Source organism: Diabrotica virgifera, chromosome 4 (genome assembly GCF_917563875.1).
Source record: "Diabrotica virgifera virgifera chromosome 4, PGI_DIABVI_V3a".
Lineage (NCBI taxonomy): Eukaryota > Metazoa > Arthropoda > Insecta > Coleoptera > Chrysomelidae > Diabrotica > Diabrotica virgifera.
In genome coordinates this window covers 222,094,917-222,114,627 of record NC_065446.1, presented here as the reverse complement: position 1 = coordinate 222,114,627, position 19,711 = coordinate 222,094,917, and the positions used below count along the sequence as shown (strand labels likewise).

Here is a 19,711-nt window from a genome sequence, read left to right as displayed (position 1 = left end):
TCACGATATTGAATATATGACCCGAAAAATCATAGAAGAGTACCGGAACTGGGGTTTAGAAGTGAATACCAAGAAAACGGAATATATGTGTACCAACGACCTAAAAACCCTATCTATCAAGAAATATGTACCTAGTTTACTTCGATTGTATGCATACAAGAAGTTTACACTGCAAGCAACTAGAGAGTACCCAAAATATGTAAATAATAAAAGAAAACAACTTATCTTAACCACAGTTCCTATTTAAAAAATGTTGAAGTCCAGATAGGAATGAATTTCCTCTTGGCACGGCAAAAACTAGTGGGCTGCTCTGGTGACAAATCCAATCCTGGCTGTTGTGAAATGGGTAATATCCAAGATATCCAATTAAAAGTAACTCTAGGGGTAACCCATACCCGAGTTGCTTACAGTTACTGACACATAGTTACATGAGGTAGTTTTCCCAATTTACATAGAGTGACTAGACTAAGTGTCTATGTGACGACGTAACTAAGTGACTAAGTGGCGGAATCTACAATAAAGTTTATTAAATTTAGTTATTATGTATCTCAATAACAGTAGCAGTACATATTGAACAGGCCCAAACAAAAACATCAAATATTAGGTAGGTTAGGTATCCATATGTCATGTCAAAATTTCTGAAGTTTACTTCAATTCAGACATGACAGGGACGTGCGCATTAGATGGACGTGACAGAAGGCTGTATAGTATAGATACTCGTTAAAACTTTTTATAAATCACAGATAAAAAAACTTAAGTAAAAAGCGTAACGATAAGGTATAAAAGTTATTAGATTTTAGGTTTGGACACTAAAAACTTGACCTTCTGTTCTTTTCAAATATTTAAAGGATAATATGAGCTACAATTTGGAATTTAAATTTAACACTAAAACCCTGTGGCCTTGATTGATTGTTCCTTTGTAAAGGGAAATGAATATCATTATTATAATATGGATTATATATGAACTTAACTACAATGATGCATTACCACGAAAAATAATGAGAAATATATCAACAGTTTACTTACTTGGAAAGACGAAACACGCTGGCCTTAAACTTCTTTTATGTGAAAAAAACCAAAGATAAATTGAGTTTTGATATCATCACTATTCAAAAAAAAAAATGGTCTTAATGTTCCTTAATTTTAGTGATATATCTGCTCCATTTTATTCAAAATCTCATCCAAATCCGCCACTTAGAAAAAAAAAAACAGCGCGTTCGCTCAGACCCTGAGTTTGACCAAAACTGAGGTTCAGATCCAGATCGACAAAATCGACCGCCGAGGTTTTCGCGCGTGAGCAGAGAGATATCGTTCTTAAGTCGACCGACGGCGTCGCACACGGGATTTATTTAGAGGTATTTGATGAAATTTTATTGGGATTTATTTAGTTAATAGCGTAACTGCTACAATGGAAAGCTGAGGAATGTTTTTATAAGCAGCATAAAAGTAAGCCTAAGAACAAAAATTATAATATTCAATGCATATTGCCAGTAATAAGTTATGGTGCTAAGTTTTGGTACGATGACAAAAATAACACCGTACTTAAGTTTTATTATAGGTTACTTAACGAAAAATGGAATTCGAGCACAAGGTCGCGTAAGAAATACACACATCCGGCATAGAATAAAATTTATAGATATAGTACAAAACTACAAAAAAACAATTAATTGAAGACCTCGGATGGTAAAGAGGAATAGAGGCAGATACCTCACATGGTAGGGGAGCCCAAGCGGGGATTTTTGCAGTTACTCGAGCGCGTCATACTATCATATTGAAAGAAACCTGGTACCCTGAAGATGTATATGTACCATATATTGGCTCTTAACACAGGGGAGTTCGTTAAGGGGGGCCCGAAAAAAAAACCTATCCTTAAAAAAAACTCGAAATTGTCAGATTAAGATAAGGTAAGTTAAGTACATGCAAAAGAGTGTATATTTGAAAAATCTGACGAATTGTGCCGGGCTTAAGGAAATGGGTGAATCCCAAAGTTTCATAAGAAAAAAGCGAATATTTTGCGAAATGAAGAACAGATCGAAAAACTAAAAAAGATGTGCTCAATATTTTTTAAAAATTTATCGAATGATACCAAACACGACTTCCCACAGAGAGGGGTGGGGGGTAAATTTAATATCTTAAAAACGAATCCCGCGATATTTCGCGAAGTGAACACCTGATCGAAAAACTGTAAAATACACTTATTTAATATTTTTGAAAAATATATCGAATGGTACCAAAAACGACCCCCCACGGAGTTGGGGTGGGGGTTATTTTAAAATTTCGAATATGAGCCCCCATTTTTTATCGCAGATTTGGATTCCTTACGAAAAAATAAGTAACTTTTATTCGAAACATTTTTTCGAATTATGCATAGATGGCGTTATAATCGGACAAAATGATTGTTGGAAATGGAAAATTAAATTAAAAAATGGCAAGCGCCCACTTAAATGGAAAATTTTATTTAACTTTTTTTTGGTTTTAGGACCTCCTCTTCACAACCCAATAGGTCCACATAACGTTTGAGTCACTACAAATTTAGCATACTTTGCTCCCCTACTAACATGTTATAGTGATTATGAAATGTGTAGCCGGGCACTGGACTAGAGCATGTCAAGACTGATCCCAGTAGAACAGTTTAGTAGAGGCGTATGTTCAGCAGTGGACTGAAACCCAGGTTGGGAGATAATGATGATAACGTATTAAAATGTCGAAAAAACATTTGATTTTAATTAAAATACATTGTACTACATTTCCAATATTAATACCAGTAGAGAGTCAGAATACATTGACAATAATGCGACAAATTTTCGAAAACTTGTTGGCTGGCAATAGACATGAGATCCTGGAGGGCTCGAGTTACCGAATGAAAACAGGTTTAAAAAAAATTGGAGCATTTATTTTGTATTTATTCTTACTATCGTGTGATATTTCAGTTACATTTGTCCCAATTAATGTGGTATATCGTCGCCTCAATGCAACAGTAGGATATGTAAAAAAATGACTTTTGGGATAACCATTTCAAATGATTGGAAATAAACCCTTCTGTTGAGTGTAGCACTAGGATAAATAAAAAGTGGAATACTTTTTCACAATATTACATATCCTTGTGTAGGTTAATTTTTTTTAACTCATATGCTATAATGTACACTAAGACAACATACATATCCTACTGTTGTATTTTGTCGTTTACTAATTTTGGTCACAAAATATTAATGCAACACTAAGTTATCTTACGCACATCCTACTATTAATGTAGGTATTGCCGAATTGCGAATATTTGTTTTTGTTTATATTAAAAGGCTTGCACCCACAATATTTATTATCTTCAGAAATCTTACCACAGTTCTACTATTACATTCATATTAAAAGTTGTATTGTGAGAATAAAAAGAAATAATTCAGCCTCAGCCAATTTAAGTTATAAAAAATCTAAAATATCTAGTATATTTAGTCTGCATCCGATGTGACCACAACTAATTCTGATTAAGTTTCCATTCTCTTTTGTTTGTCATTTTCGTTGGCGAGTTTTAAAATTGTCAGAAAACATGTATATTGAGTTTATAATTTATCTAATAAAATGTTTGAACAAAATGTTTGAACAAAATTGTTTTGCTTTTTATAATAAAATGTGTAAAATTTTAACAAAACTGCAGTACAAATATAAGTTTATACAGTGAGGACGTTTGAATTGGAATAAATTAATTATCTCGAGAAGGGGTGAATTTGGAGAGAAATCCTGAGACAGTTCGATTTTTAATTTTAAATTATGACTTTTTGCCATATACATCATACTACTGACGTCATCCATCTGGTTGTGATGACGTAATCGACGATTTTTTTAAATGATGGTAGGAGTTGTGTTATAGCTCATTTGAAAGGCTATTTAATTCTCTGTTCAGTAATGTAAATATTAACATAATTATTTATACAGTGTGTTCAAAAAATATTTTTTTTATTAAATTATTTGACACAAAAAGAAGAATGTAAGTAATTTATTTAATTAAAAATACATTTTACTGCTGTCAGAAAAATAGGTGATAATGTTTATCTCAAAAATAAACATTACTTTTCGCTTAAATTCAATGTTCAAGCTGCTAAGCGACAGGTGGGTGGCAGATTTAACATTGAATTTAAGCGAAAAACAATGTTTATTTATGAAATAAACATTTATTTTTGTTTTCTGACAGCACTCAAATGTATTTTAAAGTAAATGAACTACATGCACTCTTCTTTTTGTCTCAATTAATTTAATAAACAAAAAATTTTTTGGTCACCCTGTATAAATAATGATGTTAACGTTTATATTAGTGAATAGAGAATTAAATAAACTTTCAAATGAGCTATCGCACCACCCCTACTCTCATTTAAAAAAATCATCGATTACGTCATCACGACCAGATGGATGACGTCATTAGTATGATATATATGGTAAAAAGTCATAATTTAAAAATAAAAATCGACCTGTCTCAGCATTTCTCTCCAAATGTTCCCATTCTAGAGATAATGAATTTATTCCAACTTAGACGTCCTCACTTTATAACACATATTTACGGATAGGTATCGTTAAAAAACAGATTAACTGTTAGAGCAACAGTAGGACAAGTAACTTGTTTACCAATAATTTTTACTTTTTTATGAATTAATATAAATATTTATGTAAGGCCTGTAAAGTTATATGCTCAAACAAAATTCCATGTAAATCCATTCACATATAAAAAAGTTATTAGGTAATGAAAAATTCGTAAAAATTTCAATTGCGTTTTTCTCGAAACTACAATATTTGACATATCCTACTGTTGCTTTGAGGCGACGATATATTAATTTGTCAACTTATCAAAGTGAATAGCACAGTTTAGTAAATATTCGCAGAGGTCCAGAAGCTCTATTTAGACCCAATTTTCGGAGTTCGTACGGGTGAGAAATTTTACGCTTAAAAGATGTACTATTATAACGGAACTAGCAAAATGTCTCGAGAGGATTATGCCTCTAACATGAAAAAAGGCAATGGCGAAGACTATAAAGAGTCGTATGTAAAGTCAATGTGAAATACTACAGCAAAAATGGTACAAGAAAATTATTTTACGAGGTACGGCATACAAATCGACCCTTTCACCGATATATCTTTCAAATATGCAAGATTAACTAGAGATACCAAGCGGAGATAGCTTCAATTTGTTCAAGAAAAGAAAAACTCAGTTCAAAAGCATTATCCACCAAAGAATTATTAAAAATCATCCAAAGCTACGACGAGGAAACCCCCGATGGAGCACAAAAAAAGTTTTTTCACCTTTGCTCATTTGAACTTGTTTGGAGAGGCAATGAGGCCGTAAGCTGCAAGATTCACTTTTTCCAGAAGAAATTTGATGTTATGGGAGAATTTACGGGCCGGATTAAATACAATAGCAAATACCAAAGCAAATCAAGGCGGTTCGAAAATTTGGCAAGCGGCAAATGGCTGGTAAAAAATTTATGAAACCAAAATTTATTCCCAAGTAGATTATTTTTGAAATTAATGGAAAAGGGGACCAAAGATTTTATCAGACAGACTCTTTCTTATTGTTCACCCCAACTGGAAGAATGGATCTTGGTTAAAAAACTGTCCACTTGGAATCAACACCTTATCTAAGTGGACAAAAATATTAGCTAAATAAATTGGAATATACACAAAAAATATAAAATAACAAACCAGTCTCATCGATCTTCAGCTATGTCAGCCTTGTTCAAGCAAGTTGTTTCTGAACAGAAGTTAAGTATATTAACGGCTCACTCAAATGCAAGCTCTCTAAAACCATTTCTGCAGCTGGATTTCACTCACCACCAGAAGTTGATCGAAAATCTCATAACAACAAATAAAGCTGGACCTTCGAGTTCCCAAATGCTACAGGTAGAAAATAATTGACAAACTAATATACTGCCGTGCTAAGACCAAAGGCGGGAACTGATTTTTTATCGAAAATGAGATATTTGTATTTTTAGGTAGAATAGGGTATTTAGTATATATTTATAAAGTCTTTGGAGTTGTAGAAGCATTATATTTTAAATAAAATTGCAATTTTGTTAGCGGTATCTACATTTTCAGTTAAAATACTAAGCCATTTGGCGGCAAATGTTAAATACTATGGCGTTTTGACGGTATCTGCTACAGTTGCCGTCCATATACCTTAGCATATGGCACTTACTGCTAATCTACTTTCAAGAATGCTACGCCTACATTTAGAAACCGCCAAATCGCCTTAGTATTACAAAGTAAATTCGGCCTAACTTTACAAGGGTAAATTATTGTGTTAGTTAAAAGAGTTGTGTTAGTAAAAGAAATAATTAGCGAGGATGGTAAGAACTTTTCGAGATTATTATATCTATTGAAATGTATTTTCATTTTTGTTTATAGTATTTCAAGAATTAACCAATTATGTTGTCCTAAACAATATGAATCTGCGCCAAGTGGATAATTTATATCTTGAATTAGGCGGTAAGGTATTTTCATATTTAAAAAATATGTCTTTTTTAATTAGGTTTTAAAAACTTGATAATATATCCACACGCTGTCCACAAACATTTTTAGAAAAAGAGACGTGGAAAAAAAATATGTTCAGCCTGTACAGGCGCAAGGTTTGTTTCATACTTAAAGTTTTCTGTATGTTTAAACCCTTTGTTGGTCGTACATGGAATTAGCAGTCCCATTGATTGCATTTTTTTTTGTTTAAATACAAGCTATTATCATTGTTTAACTAGATAATATCTAGTAGTCTAGTTATGCAATGCTATTATAGATACGGGACTGTAGATTTGGGATATCTTTACTTAATTTTTTGAGAATCCTTTAACTAAGTTTTATACAAAAATGCTGGTTTTATTCCTTTATAAATTTTCTAAGAATGCGTCAGGTACCTGGATAATGATCCAAAAATTTGTTTGCATATTTTAAAAATCTTTTATATCCCATAATTAGGTATTTTTCGGTCTAAAAGACAATGTCATCATATTTTAATCATAACATATAACTAGTTTGTACAATACAACTAATAAAATGTTAAAGTTGGCCCAGGGGCGTCATTTGGGCATCCAGGGGGCATTTGCCCCCCCTGACCCTGAAAATGACTGAAATTTACAGAAAATACATCAATATTCATCATAACATCATATATAGTGTATTGTTTATATAGTGCTTGCCCCCTCCAAACAAAATTTCAAATGACGCTCCTGAGTTTGCCCTAATTACTGTAAGTAATGGTATTTACCCGAATATAATATTGTGATATACCCAATAATATAACAATGCATGATAATATTAGGGTAGGTCTCGGCGATCATAAAAATCTTAAAAGCAACCTGTCGTAAAATAGCAAACCTTTGTCGCTAAGAAATAAAATAAAAATAGCTGAGAAATTTAAAAGTATGGTTTACAATCATATTCACAGTTTTGAAGAATTCTTTAAAACGCTTAACATCAGCACAGGTGTTTAAACATCTATAACAATCTGAACGGATTCTGTTTTTTCCTAGTATAAGTACAGTTCTGCCCAAATTATTAGACGAACTATAAAAGATTTTATAAAAAATATTAATTATGAGGTAATACCATTGATTAATAAATATAGGGGGGTAATACTCCTATATTTATCAATCAACGGTAATACTAAATAGGTATTGTGTATGTACCGGACACAAGGTATGTTGTTCGGTTGTCTATTAAATTGTCTATATTGAATCACAAATAGAACATTAATATTAATGAGCCAATATAATATATTATAACATATTATTTATTTATTGACTCTTGAAAGAAAACAGATATAACTACAACTAAATATTGTCAATTTGTTGTTGTCATATTGTGGCTCAACAAAATAATAACATTTAATAGTACTTTAATTCTTTCAATTTAATAAACTCTAATACACAGAAACGCTTTTTATTTCATATCAATCACAACTGTAAACCACATACCGCTAATAGGCTTAGTTTTATAGTAAGTTTTGATAAAACGTTTTAGCGGTATCTACCTCTTTTTATATAAAACTTTGTTTTAAAATATAATTAATGGTTCCCTTAATAAACTGGGGCATATATGCATGCATTAAAACTATTAGCTAGTCCATAAATCCCTAACGGACCAAAATTTTAGCATTTAATTTTGAAATCGATTTTGCCACCATTTTATCAAATGTTAGTTACCGCCTTTGGGCCTAGCACGGCAGTATAGCTTATAATAATTGGACCCAGTTATGCAACAAGGAACCAACTGACATTAACATAGTTTTGAGAAAATCAAGAAAAACGTTTTATATGCTTGATGAAACTATTTGGATACAAAAATAATAAGAAACGACACAAAATTAAACACGTTTATTAAAACTTATGGGTATTTATGCTATAACCAAATTAACAACTAAAAAATTAACTCCTAAGGTAGAAGAAAATTACGTGATTTTCGTTGCTAAATTCACGTTGCTAAATATAACATTAACAGTCTGCATCTGGTTCGAAATCTGGATTTCTGCCAAATCCGTCTATACCCTCGACTATAGTACTATCTGCTATAAGATTTGTATAAAAATGGTGGTAACTTAAGGGTATTAAATGCAGATAACTTTGTATATCTTTAAGTTTTGCGTCTGACACTGGCTTTCCTTTAGGCCACAATGGTTCTAAGTATGTGGCAAACCTTGGCCCAGTTGAAGGTTCTCTTCCTGTTCCCTTTTTTATGCTTACTTCTGTATAATCGTCCTGGTCTTGATACGTCGTTTTAAAAAATATGCTATAAGGCTTTTCCTTATATAATTTATTTTTCTTTAGTTTTTAACCAACTTATTGTTTGGTTGGTTTTACTTTTTTTCTGTTGGTGATTCTTTTTTCTAATTTTGCGGTACCTACTCAAAAATTCTTCCTGTGTTATGATATTTACATTAATATGTCGTTTTTGCCTACAACTTTTCATTATCTTGCAATATTCGCCAGGTGAAAATATATTTTGTTGCTTTTTAAAAGCACATTCAACATCTCCAAAATCACTATCATTTGGAAGAAACGTGTGACCTGGAACTAAAAATCTCAGCCTAATAGTCTTTAAATGCTGTGATTCCTCTAGAAGACATTTTAATAGAAGTACGATTTTAATATTCCTGTTTTGACCCCCGCAAGAGTCGCTCCACAGAATAATGTGCTCAACTTTATCGCTAACATTACTGATAATATATTTTCTTAGACAAGACCCCACTTCTTGAGCTCCACGGCCTGCCTGTCCTTCGAGCCATAAGTTAAAACTAGATTTTTTTTTAAAAGACTAAGTTTTCACTCTAATGGCATATAGAATAACATAATGTTACTCTACATCCCACCAGACTGAAAATAATGGGAACCTTCTCTGGTTACACCTCAGAGGCTTCTACAATTTTTAAGCCATACGGATGCTGAGACTAAGGAAGATGAGGGAATTTTACAATTTATAATTCACGTCCCATCTGCTCAGCATACAATTATTGTACATTTAATATTGTTAACAAATAAATAAAGATTATGTTTCGTTGATATGGTGCATTATTTGTCTCATGAAATAGTCTTGTCGAATATCATTCGAGAGAAAATTATTTACCGAAAAAATTTGCTTCGGGTTTTATTAAAGTTTGTTGCCTTTTGGCAATTTTCGCTCATGAAATTTTGACAAAATCACTCGACGGACGTCTTGTGATTTAATTGTTAAAATTTAATTCGCGAAAATTGCCAGGCAACAAACTAATCCGGCTTTATTATACTGATAATTGGCATATTAAGATTATAGTTTTTTTAATATACGGGTAATATCTGGTTTAGTACAGTCGACAGAGAACTAAATAATTAATTAGGATCTAAAATGCACTAGGGATTCATCTGAAATTGTGGCGCCAAAATTATTCAGTTATAAATTCCAAAAGGAACCCTTTCACGCCACAAAATATTTCATGTAATGCTCTCTCTATATAGGTACATGTATATGTTAGCATGCTATAACCCTTAACTTTACATATTAGTCAACGAAAGAGGTACAAAAGCAAAAAATGTATATTATGTCAAATTTAAAGTAAGTACATAATATGTATTTTTTTTTTTACCTAGTTAGTAAAATAATCCCATGTTTTAAATGTTGATCTAAAGATGATTTTAATATGGACCTGTATATATTTATACATTTAGAGAACAAAAGGCTTAATGTTAATATACCAGATATTTAAAATACCTGTCTTAAATGACAACGTCCTATTATTAAATAACTTTAACCTTAATCAACTTCTTAGGACTGACCAATTTAATTGGTCTTATCTAGTCTAAGAAGTCGAGTGGTATAGTATAGTGGTATTTATATACAATACTATATTTACAAAATCTCATAAGAGGAAATCTAATAAAGTCAGATCAGGGAATCGTGTTGGCTATTCCATCAATCCTCGACCCTCTTTCCACAGATGTGCTCCATCTTGCTAAAATCATATCGTATTAGCTGAAAGTTGTGGCTTTGCTAAATCAGAATATTACGTTTTTCAAAAATAGCATGACATTATTATGTTCAGGTGCTCAAAAATTACCTATCTCCACTCACATTGTCATCAACAAAAGAGGAGCCTGTAATATTATTTACAACAATTATTTCCCGAATGTAAACCTCTTCAGCGTATTACTTATAGCCCGATCAAAGAACAATCTGACCCCAAAAAAATAAAGGAAGGATGAAAATTCGGGAATATGTAGATGAACTTGTCTATTATTAAATAAAAAAAAGTTTACAATATTATATCCCCTCCATATTAAAAAAATTGGGAAATACAGGGTGAAAAATATTTTCGCGGGGGTGAAAAAATTTACATTCAAAATAAGTCCGGAATTGGACAAAATAACTAATTCTAAGCGGCTTTTGTTTTATAAAGTTTTTCCACTAAGTCAATATTTTCGAGTTATTTGCACGTGAATATGTTCATTTTTAATAAAAAAAAACATTTTTTTGACGGTTTTTCGCAACTTACTCAAAAAGCAAGTATTTTATCTAAAAAATATTCTTAACAAAAATATAGCTTAAAAAAGATGACAAAATGTATGCATGACGTCTGTAGACCCTGTAGAAGCAGAGTTATAGCTAATGAAAAGTAGGTTCTTCTTAGTCAAATTCCAAATTGAATATTTCAACGTGAAATAACCAAAAAACCTAGCACTTTTCGGGGAAAATATATTAAGTACAACTTTTTTAAAGTGTTTAAAAAATGTTTATTTTTGTTTTTCCAAAAAAGTTCTACCATTAAAAGTAAGTAAGTTACGCTCAAAATATTGTTGGTCCCTTTTATTTGTTCGTAAAAAAATTTGCGAAAATCACCCCTAATTAGCATTCCAAATTTAATCGTTACCTATTCACAAGTTACTTTGCTTACCTATTCTTTATATGATCTGTAAGTTTGATCGGTTCAAAGTGTCTATTTTTGAATATGTTATATATTTTGAATAATGTGACGTTCCGCCCCTTATAGAATCGATTATTGATGGGAAGATATTATTTAACTATCCAAAATATTATTTAATTATTTTCAGAATTATTTTCTTTCAATGTTTATTCAAATAGAACTTAAACCCATCTCAGAATTTTTAAATGCTTGATGACGTCACATTTAAAACGTGGCAACATTGGTTTCCCCACTTTGACAGCCAATGCTTAGTAGAGGGGTACGAAGGATTCAGCTGTGAACGTGAGCCTTGGATTGCCATTGTTTCTCGAGTGTTCGGTCTGAATCGTAGTGTGCGGGGTCATTAGACTCAATTATTCACCTCTAATTCTCAGTTCCAAATTGATTAAATATTACAATAAAAGTATAGTGAAGTTATCCAGCAGCAGTGGATTTGAAGAATTTTAGAGCATACTATATCCAATGAGTTCTACCCCGGTAAATACACATTTTATTAAGTATTTTATTCAGCCATTTTGGAAGTCCTTGACATTTGCTAACTAAGTTTCACATAGTCTATTTTCATGGTTTTTATGTTTTATTTTCATGGATCAAACTCATCTAGAGATAATTCAATATTCGTTGTTAATTTGTGCTTCCAGTTGGAAAATAGAGCTAATTTAAACTCCATTTTTTATATTCCTTTCAAGTCTACAGAACTCCTATCTTTTGAACGATGATCAAATAAGTATCCATCGCTTAGTCTTACTATATTTCATCCTTGTATAATATATCTATATACCGGTGTATATATTATAATAAAATATTCTTTCACAGTAATTATATTTTGTATTTCAATTGGAAATTACTTGTGTTATTTGACCAAGGTCATCTGATAGCAACCTGATAAAAGGTCAAGCTGTCTAGTCATTCAAGTTTTTGGACTTAATGACCTATTTCTTCTTATTCCCACAGGAATAAAAACACCTCCTCGTATCTCTTGCTTCTTTTTTTTGACATTGGTAGATTGGTAGTAACACCACACTGTGTTTTTTTTAGCACCTACCATGAAATCTTAAAGCCACCCTACAACAACACCAAGGCCAGACCACACAGAGAGAAACAATCAATAGGCGACCAGCCTGGATTATTTCCACATTTTCTTTTTTTGAGTACCTCCAGCTGCTTTCCAACAGTTTTGAGTACCTTCAGCTGCTTTCTACCAGTCTTCCTCTCCTGTACCTCCAGCAGGACAGCTGCTAGCGAGAGTTAGCACCCTTGGGTGCTCATTACATCAACTTCAAGATTAGGAAAGAGTGGTTTGTTTGGGAACATTTACTGTGCTCTTATTAAAGACAGACTGGTTTTGTGATATTTAGTACATTTTTTTTTATAGTTCAATTGCACACACATTTTTCCTGCTTTATATTTTTTATAGGTTTTTTTTTTCTTTACAACATAATATTTAATTGATAGCGTTCCCCAACACTCTGCAATCTATAAAGGTATAAATTTCTGAGCTCAGATATTTTCCCTGATAATAGTAGTCGGTACTCTTATCTTGATTATTTTTAGGCTGTGTTCCACTTTTGTATAATTATTTAAACTCATTCCATTATTTTAGTATATGTTTAATTAAATTTTTAAAAATTAACTTCACATATTAGTCAAAATTGTAATTATTAACTTTATTTAACTTGAACTTATTAACTTTACTTAACTTTAACTTATTAACTTTATTTAACTTTAACTTTAATTTATTAAATTCATATGAACTTCTGGATTCTAATCCCTCAGATTAGTTTTTGGTTTCACTTGTTATTATTACTATTATAAACCACGAGTTAGGAAAAGGATCTGTGTATCCACTCGTAGGTTTATTTATTCAATAAGGCTTGTGCCTGTCCCACTCACAGTGAGGTATTTATATGTTATATATAGTATCAGGTAGTATTTAATTAAGGTGTACGTATTATAAACGTACAATTATTATTTGGTGAGGGTTCTACTAACCTAGTTGTAAGTTGTACTTCCTGTATTAGAGGTACCCGTAGTCAGTTTTTCTAACCTTATAAAGAGTATTCTTAGATCATAGTTGTATGATGATTTTGTAATTGACTTTCACTAGTATCACTTTTTCCTGTCATGTTAGAGTTACACACTAGTTACTTGTCCTAACTCAGAGATTGTTAAAAAGATCTAGTAGTTACATTCAATAAATATACATTTATTGTGATTTTTTTTTCTTATTACTCCTTTATTTTTAGCAGTATATTTTATAATTTAATAATCTTTAATAACTTTTCACATACTTGTACTACAAATTTAACATACTCTATAGCAGCGTAGAATACCTGGAAGAGCGTTAACCTAGTTATCCTTCTTCTGGCGCCCAAAAATTCATTCTATTTTCAGTATATTATTATATTTACTCTATCTATTTTCTGAACATTATCTTCATATCTTCTTTTCGAGCCATCATTGTCACTTCCTTTAATCTATTGTCTGGCCAAAAATAGCCGTGCAAATTGGCCGAATCCTTCCTTGAGTGTCAAGTGGCCCTTCTCATACATATTTAGCTAGCCATTCAAGTTATATCTATCTATTAATGATTTCTCATCTCTAGTCCTGTATCAATTCGATATTCTTTGTCTTGGCATCCTTCCATACAAATACTACTACAAAGTTGTATTTTAGTTACTCCAGCTTCTTCAACGGAGAAGCCACACATTTTTGTCCTTTGGCTACATTAAGTAGATCTTCTTCTTTTTACTACTTCTGTTGGAGTTTACCACTCCCTATTCATTCACTCCAACAGAAAATCATCAGCTAGTTGTTACATCGGCTTTCCAACGTGGTGGCTTTATTTTTGGTCTGAGACAGTATTCATTTAGGTCAATTCTTCTCTTTTATCTGAAATCTCTTTGTTATTTCCGTTTGGTATCCTATACACATATTGTTACTTATTTATTTTATTTTTAATTTCTGATACATATCAGGTATTCTTAAACGCTGTTTTGATTTTTGTTTATATTTTGGGACCTCATTATAGTATATGTTTGTGCAGCTTACATTCTGGGTTAGATTTTGAATTTTTATTGGGAACTTATATTTAATATTGCTATTAATAATATAATTCATATAACAATTTTATTTCTTCAGTCAATAGTGGTATAGTTGGAGGTACAACTAAGTGTTGATTATTATTATTATTATTATAGATATATATTTTTTCTAGAGTGGTGGTAAGTTACATATAAATAAAAAAATTTACTTCCAGTATTTAGGTAGTAGGTTTACTTGAGTATACAATATTTATTGGATTATTTATCCATTTATTTGATCTTATATATTTATTTGATCTTATTTATTAGATTATATACTGCATTATATATATATTTTTTTTTTGCTGGCTATTTTGATTTTGTTGGTGTGTTGCTGATATTTTCTCGGTTTATATTATATATATTTTGCGTGCAAACTTTCATATTTTCATATTTTTCATATTTCTGTTCTTTGGACTATTTGTCAATAACTTTGCTCTCATCATGTGTGCTTTTAAAGCTGAACATCTTCTGGTGGATGAATTGGATTATGAATTAAAGATTCGGGACATAATGCCAGAGGAGTCGACAACTGTCGATAAAAAACGCAATCTTTTGAGAGGTGCTTTGAAACAAGAAGCTGGCAATAGAAGTTTTCTCCAAATTTCAGCTGTATCCCTTCCTTTTGAGGAACAACAAAAAGGAATCACTGAAACATTGGACAGCTTGTCTAAAAAAATCGAAAAGTTTAGGGGAACTGTAAAGGATACAGAGTATGCGCGATTAACATCTCGTCTAGGCCATATTTCTGCCCGTGTACACTTGCTACACTGTCCTTCTGAAGAACAGGAACCGTTCAAGAGGTCTGTTTCTCTTAAAATATTAACACTAGAGGGTGAACTTGATTCTAGAGTTAACCCCATTCTACCTCTACTCCTAATGCTTCAGTCAATGTACCTAGCTTTACGTACTCCAAACCTGTTCAAGTACACAAATGGGGTATTTCATTTTCAGGTGAAAAACAGCACACTGATGTGATGTCATTTTTAGAAAGGGTTGAATGTCTTCGAATATCTAGAGGTGTTTCTGAAGAGGATTTGTTTGCTGCTTCTGCTGAGTTGTTCACCGGGACCGCTTTTACATGGTTTATGAATAACAGGGGTAATTTTTCTTGTTGGTCTGATCTGATTAAAAAGTTGAAGTCGGATTTTCTTCCGTATTCATTCCAGGATGATTTATTAGATCAAATTAAGAATCATAAGCAGAAACCTGGGGAATCTGTTACTATGTTTATTAATACTATATTAGGTATGTGTAGTCGTTTAGACACTCCTTTGTCAGATTTAGCTAAAATTAAAATCATCCTTAAATGTCTATTGCCCTTTTATCATCAACAATTAGCTCTTATGGACATTCAGAACATTGATGACCTTACTATAAAATGCAAACGTTTGGAGGAAACGTTATCCTGGTCTTCTCAACCTCCATCCACATCTCGATCCTCTTCTAACTCTTCTTCTCAGCCAACTTCCTTTAGGCAACGTTCTTGGCTAAATAAGGGTCATGAACATAATGTTTCGGTTGTTAGTTCTCTTGTCTGCTGGAATTGTGATCAGCCTGGTCACCCATTTTACAATTGTGGGATTCCTCAAAATCGTATTTTCTGCCATGGTTGTGGCCGAGAGAACACCCTTAAAAGAAACTGTTCTAAGTGTTCGGGAAACGACACGTCGGAGGTCCGTCCCCTGAACGTTTCTCCGTCCAACATCCAATCAGGGAATCAAACCCCATCGTCAAACGAAACTGCTGGACCAAGCACATCCAGCAACCCAAACCCATCTTCACAAAAAGGGAAAGGGGTGTCGTTCAAGAAAGCAGCACACACCACAAAACAAAATTAAACCAGAAATTTATTTCTATAGATAATACGTTAGATTCGCTTGATTCAAATGATCACACATGGTCATTTACAAACGCTTCTTTGATTGGTAGTGTTCAACGTAACAATAATAATTGTGATAGTAATGTGGTTCCATTATCTATATTAGATTCTAGTTTTGTTAATGATGATGATACGTCTGGGTTAGTTCCATATAACGGTTGTAGACAACCAAATACTTTAGATCTAGATATTAATTCGTTATTAGTTAGGAAACAAAATGATAATAGGCCATATCTTCCTATTCAAATTTTAGGACAATCGTGTTTAGCTTTGTTAGATAGTGGCTCTAATATTTCATTGATAGGGGCACATTCGTTAAATTTATTGAAAAATTCTAGTATTCCCATTATGCCCATTTCATCTTTGCAAGTATCTACTGCAGATGGTACAGTTCAGTCCATTACGGGCAAACTCCAAATTAAAATCACAGTGGCAGATTTATGTAGGGAAATTACATTTTATGTTATTCCTTCCGTGCAGAATTCTATAATTTTAGGTATGGACTTTTTCAATGCTTTCAATAGTACCTTAAGTTGTTCTGATTTTTCTTTTTCCATATCTGAATTTAATTTATCTACCCTTAGTGCTATTCACGATTTTGCTAGTTTATCAAGCTCTGAACAAAGGCAATTAGAGAGTATGATCTCTAAATTTACTACTCTTTCTTCAAAAGACAAACTAGGTCGTACGTCGTTAATCTCTCACACTATCGAAGTGGGAAATCCCACTCCTTTCAGATTATATCAGTACCCCATACCTCAAGCCTGGCAGGCAGATTTAGAAAAGGAAGTAGATTCGATGCTTGCTTTAAATATCATAGAACCTTCAACATCGTCCTACTGTTCTCCGCTCTGGTTAACGAAGAAGAAGGATGGATCCTTCAGGATCTGCTTTGACGGTCGAAAACTAAACAGTATCACAACTAACAGGGATGCTTATCCTATCCCCAGAATAGATGTGATTTTGAGCAAACTTCAGAATGCCAAATACATCTCTTCTATTGATTTGTCTAAGGCCTTCCTACAGATCCCACTGAGTGAAGAGAGCAAGAAGTATACTGCTTTTGCTGTCAGTGGTAAAGGATTATTCCAGTTTGTCACCATGCCTTTCGGTCTTGTTTCTGCTCCTCAGACAATGTGTCGTCTGATGGATTTAGTCATTGGTCCACCGTTAGAGCCCTATGTTTTCTATTATTTAGACGATATTTTGGTTGTCACTCCTGATTTTTCCCTTCATATGGAAATTTTAGATAAGTTATTTTTACGTCTTAAGGAAGCTAATCTAACGGTCAATCTGGATAAATGTCAGTTTTGTCGCCCTAGTCTTAAGTTCTTGGGTTATGTTGTGGATAACCAGGGGCTGAGGACTGATCCTGAGAAAATAGTTGCTATCAAAAATTTTCCTATACCAAAGACCACCACCCAAGTCCGTAGGATATTGGGAATGTGTGGCTATTATCGGCGATTTGTACCGTCCTACTCTACTTTGTTGTCACCTCTTACTGATCTTTTGAAGAACAGGAAAAAGGGACAGACCATTACTTGGACTCCTGAGGCTGACGAAGCTTTTAGGCGCGTTAAAGATGCTTTAACGAGCGCTCCGGTTATGATGTCACCTAATTTTGATGAGCATTTTTATCTAATGACAGATTGCTCTAATACAGCTTCTGGAGGCGTATTATTTCAGTTGAAAGATGGCTCCGAACACCCCATAGCGTACACTAGTAAGAAGTTGAACAAGGCCCAGAAAAACTATTCAACTACGGAGAAAGAACTCTTAGCTATCATCCATGGGTTAGAAGCTTTTCGTTATTATCTGGAAGGTCGTAATTTCACTATAATTACTGATCATAGTTCCTTAGTATGGCTTCATAGTATGAAAAACCCTTCACAGAGGCTTTCTCGATGGATATGCAAACTGGCTGCCTATTCATATAAGATTGTCCATAGAAAGGCAAACGGGGTAGTGGTCGCAGATGCTCTTTCACGTGTCCATGATATTAATGTCCTAGATCTGTCCTCTTTAAGTCCTGATATGTGGTATCAGAATATGATTGATAGGGTCACTCAGGACCCACAAAAATATCCTGATTTTAAGGTAGAGAATAATATTCTGTACAAACACATCTTAAGTCCGATAGAGTCCTTATCCAATATGTCGGAGTGGAAAATAGTTGTACCTACGCCAAATAGGGAAAATATTCTGCATATGTTTCATGATGAAGTTACGGCGGGTCATTTTGGTTTTTATAAGACTTATCACCGTATTGCCGAATTATATTATTGGCCTGGTATGCGGAAGTCTATAAAAAGGTACATTTCTAAATGCATGGTTTGTGCTACTTGTAAACCAAGTAACCTACCACAGGCTGGACTTATGGGTTCCTTCAGGAACATAAATTTTCCTTGGCAGATGATCTCAATGGATCTCATTGGACCTTATCCTCGGAGTTACAAGGGTAATACCTATTGCCTGGTAGTTGTGGATTATTTCACTAAATTTCCTTTAGTTTGTCCCCTTCGCCAGGCCACAACTCCAGCAATTTTAAAATATTTGGAGGAACAAGTCTTTTTGGTGTATGGTGTTCCTCAAATTGTGTCATGTGACAACGGTCCTCAGTTTGTATCGAAGGCCTTTAAAGATCTTCTAGCTAAATATAAGGTTCAAAAGACCTTTTATAATGCTGCCTACCATCCACAAGCAAATCATACTGAGAGAGTAAATCGCAGTATTGTCACAGCTCTAAGGTCCTATACTTACCCTGATCACAGAGCTTGGGATCAATATATTCATTCCATAGCTCAAGCCATAAGGACTTCTGTCCATGAAGTTACCCAGTGCTCTCCAGCATATTTGAATTTTGGTAGGAATGTGGCTTTATCAGGTGATTATTTTGGTGTAATTTCAGACAATTCCGAAAATCTTCCTCAAATATCTGAGAAACTTCATCGCTTAGATGATCTCCAGACGTTACCTCATATTTTCGCAGACATTAGGAAGAAGTTAAAAACTTCTTACCTAAGGAACCAGCAGCACTATAATTTGAGGAAACGAGATCTGCGATTCTTTGTTGGTGATCGAGTCTTAAAGCGCAATTTTGTCAAATCCAATAAGGGTGATGCCATTTCTGCAAAGTTTTGCCAGAAATATGTCCCATGTACTGTCTCAAGGGTAATATCTCCTTTGATTTATGAATTAAAGGACAATTCGACTAATAAGCGAATTGGTCAATTTCATGTAAAGGATTTACTGCCTGACAACACCATGGACGATGTGGATTCTTCAACTTCATCGGAAGAAGATTAGCTTAACAGGGTTGTTTAAGCT

General features: G+C 33.1%; 1 protein-coding gene across 1 annotated transcript; it reads left to right on the top strand.

Annotated features, from left to right (window-relative positions):
* The first annotated feature begins 11,466 nt into the window (after positions 1 to 11,466).
* On the top strand, positions 11,467 to 16,539 carry LOC126884088 (uncharacterized). Its single transcript, XM_050649875.1, has 2 exons — positions 11,467 to 11,896; positions 12,458 to 16,539. Exon 2 carries the CDS (start codon positions 15,480 to 15,482, stop codon positions 16,341 to 16,343), a length of 864 nt encoding a protein of 287 aa, XP_050505832.1. The 5' UTR covers positions 11,467 to 11,896; positions 12,458 to 15,479; the 3' UTR covers positions 16,344 to 16,539.
* The last annotated feature ends 3,172 nt before the right edge of the window (positions 16,540 to 19,711 follow it).

Excerpts from the sequence above, each read along its gene's own strand:
- LOC126884088 (XM_050649875.1), top strand. The coding sequence starts at position 15,480 with ATGTCATTTTTAGAAAGGGTTGAATGTCTTCGAATATCTAGAGGTGTT.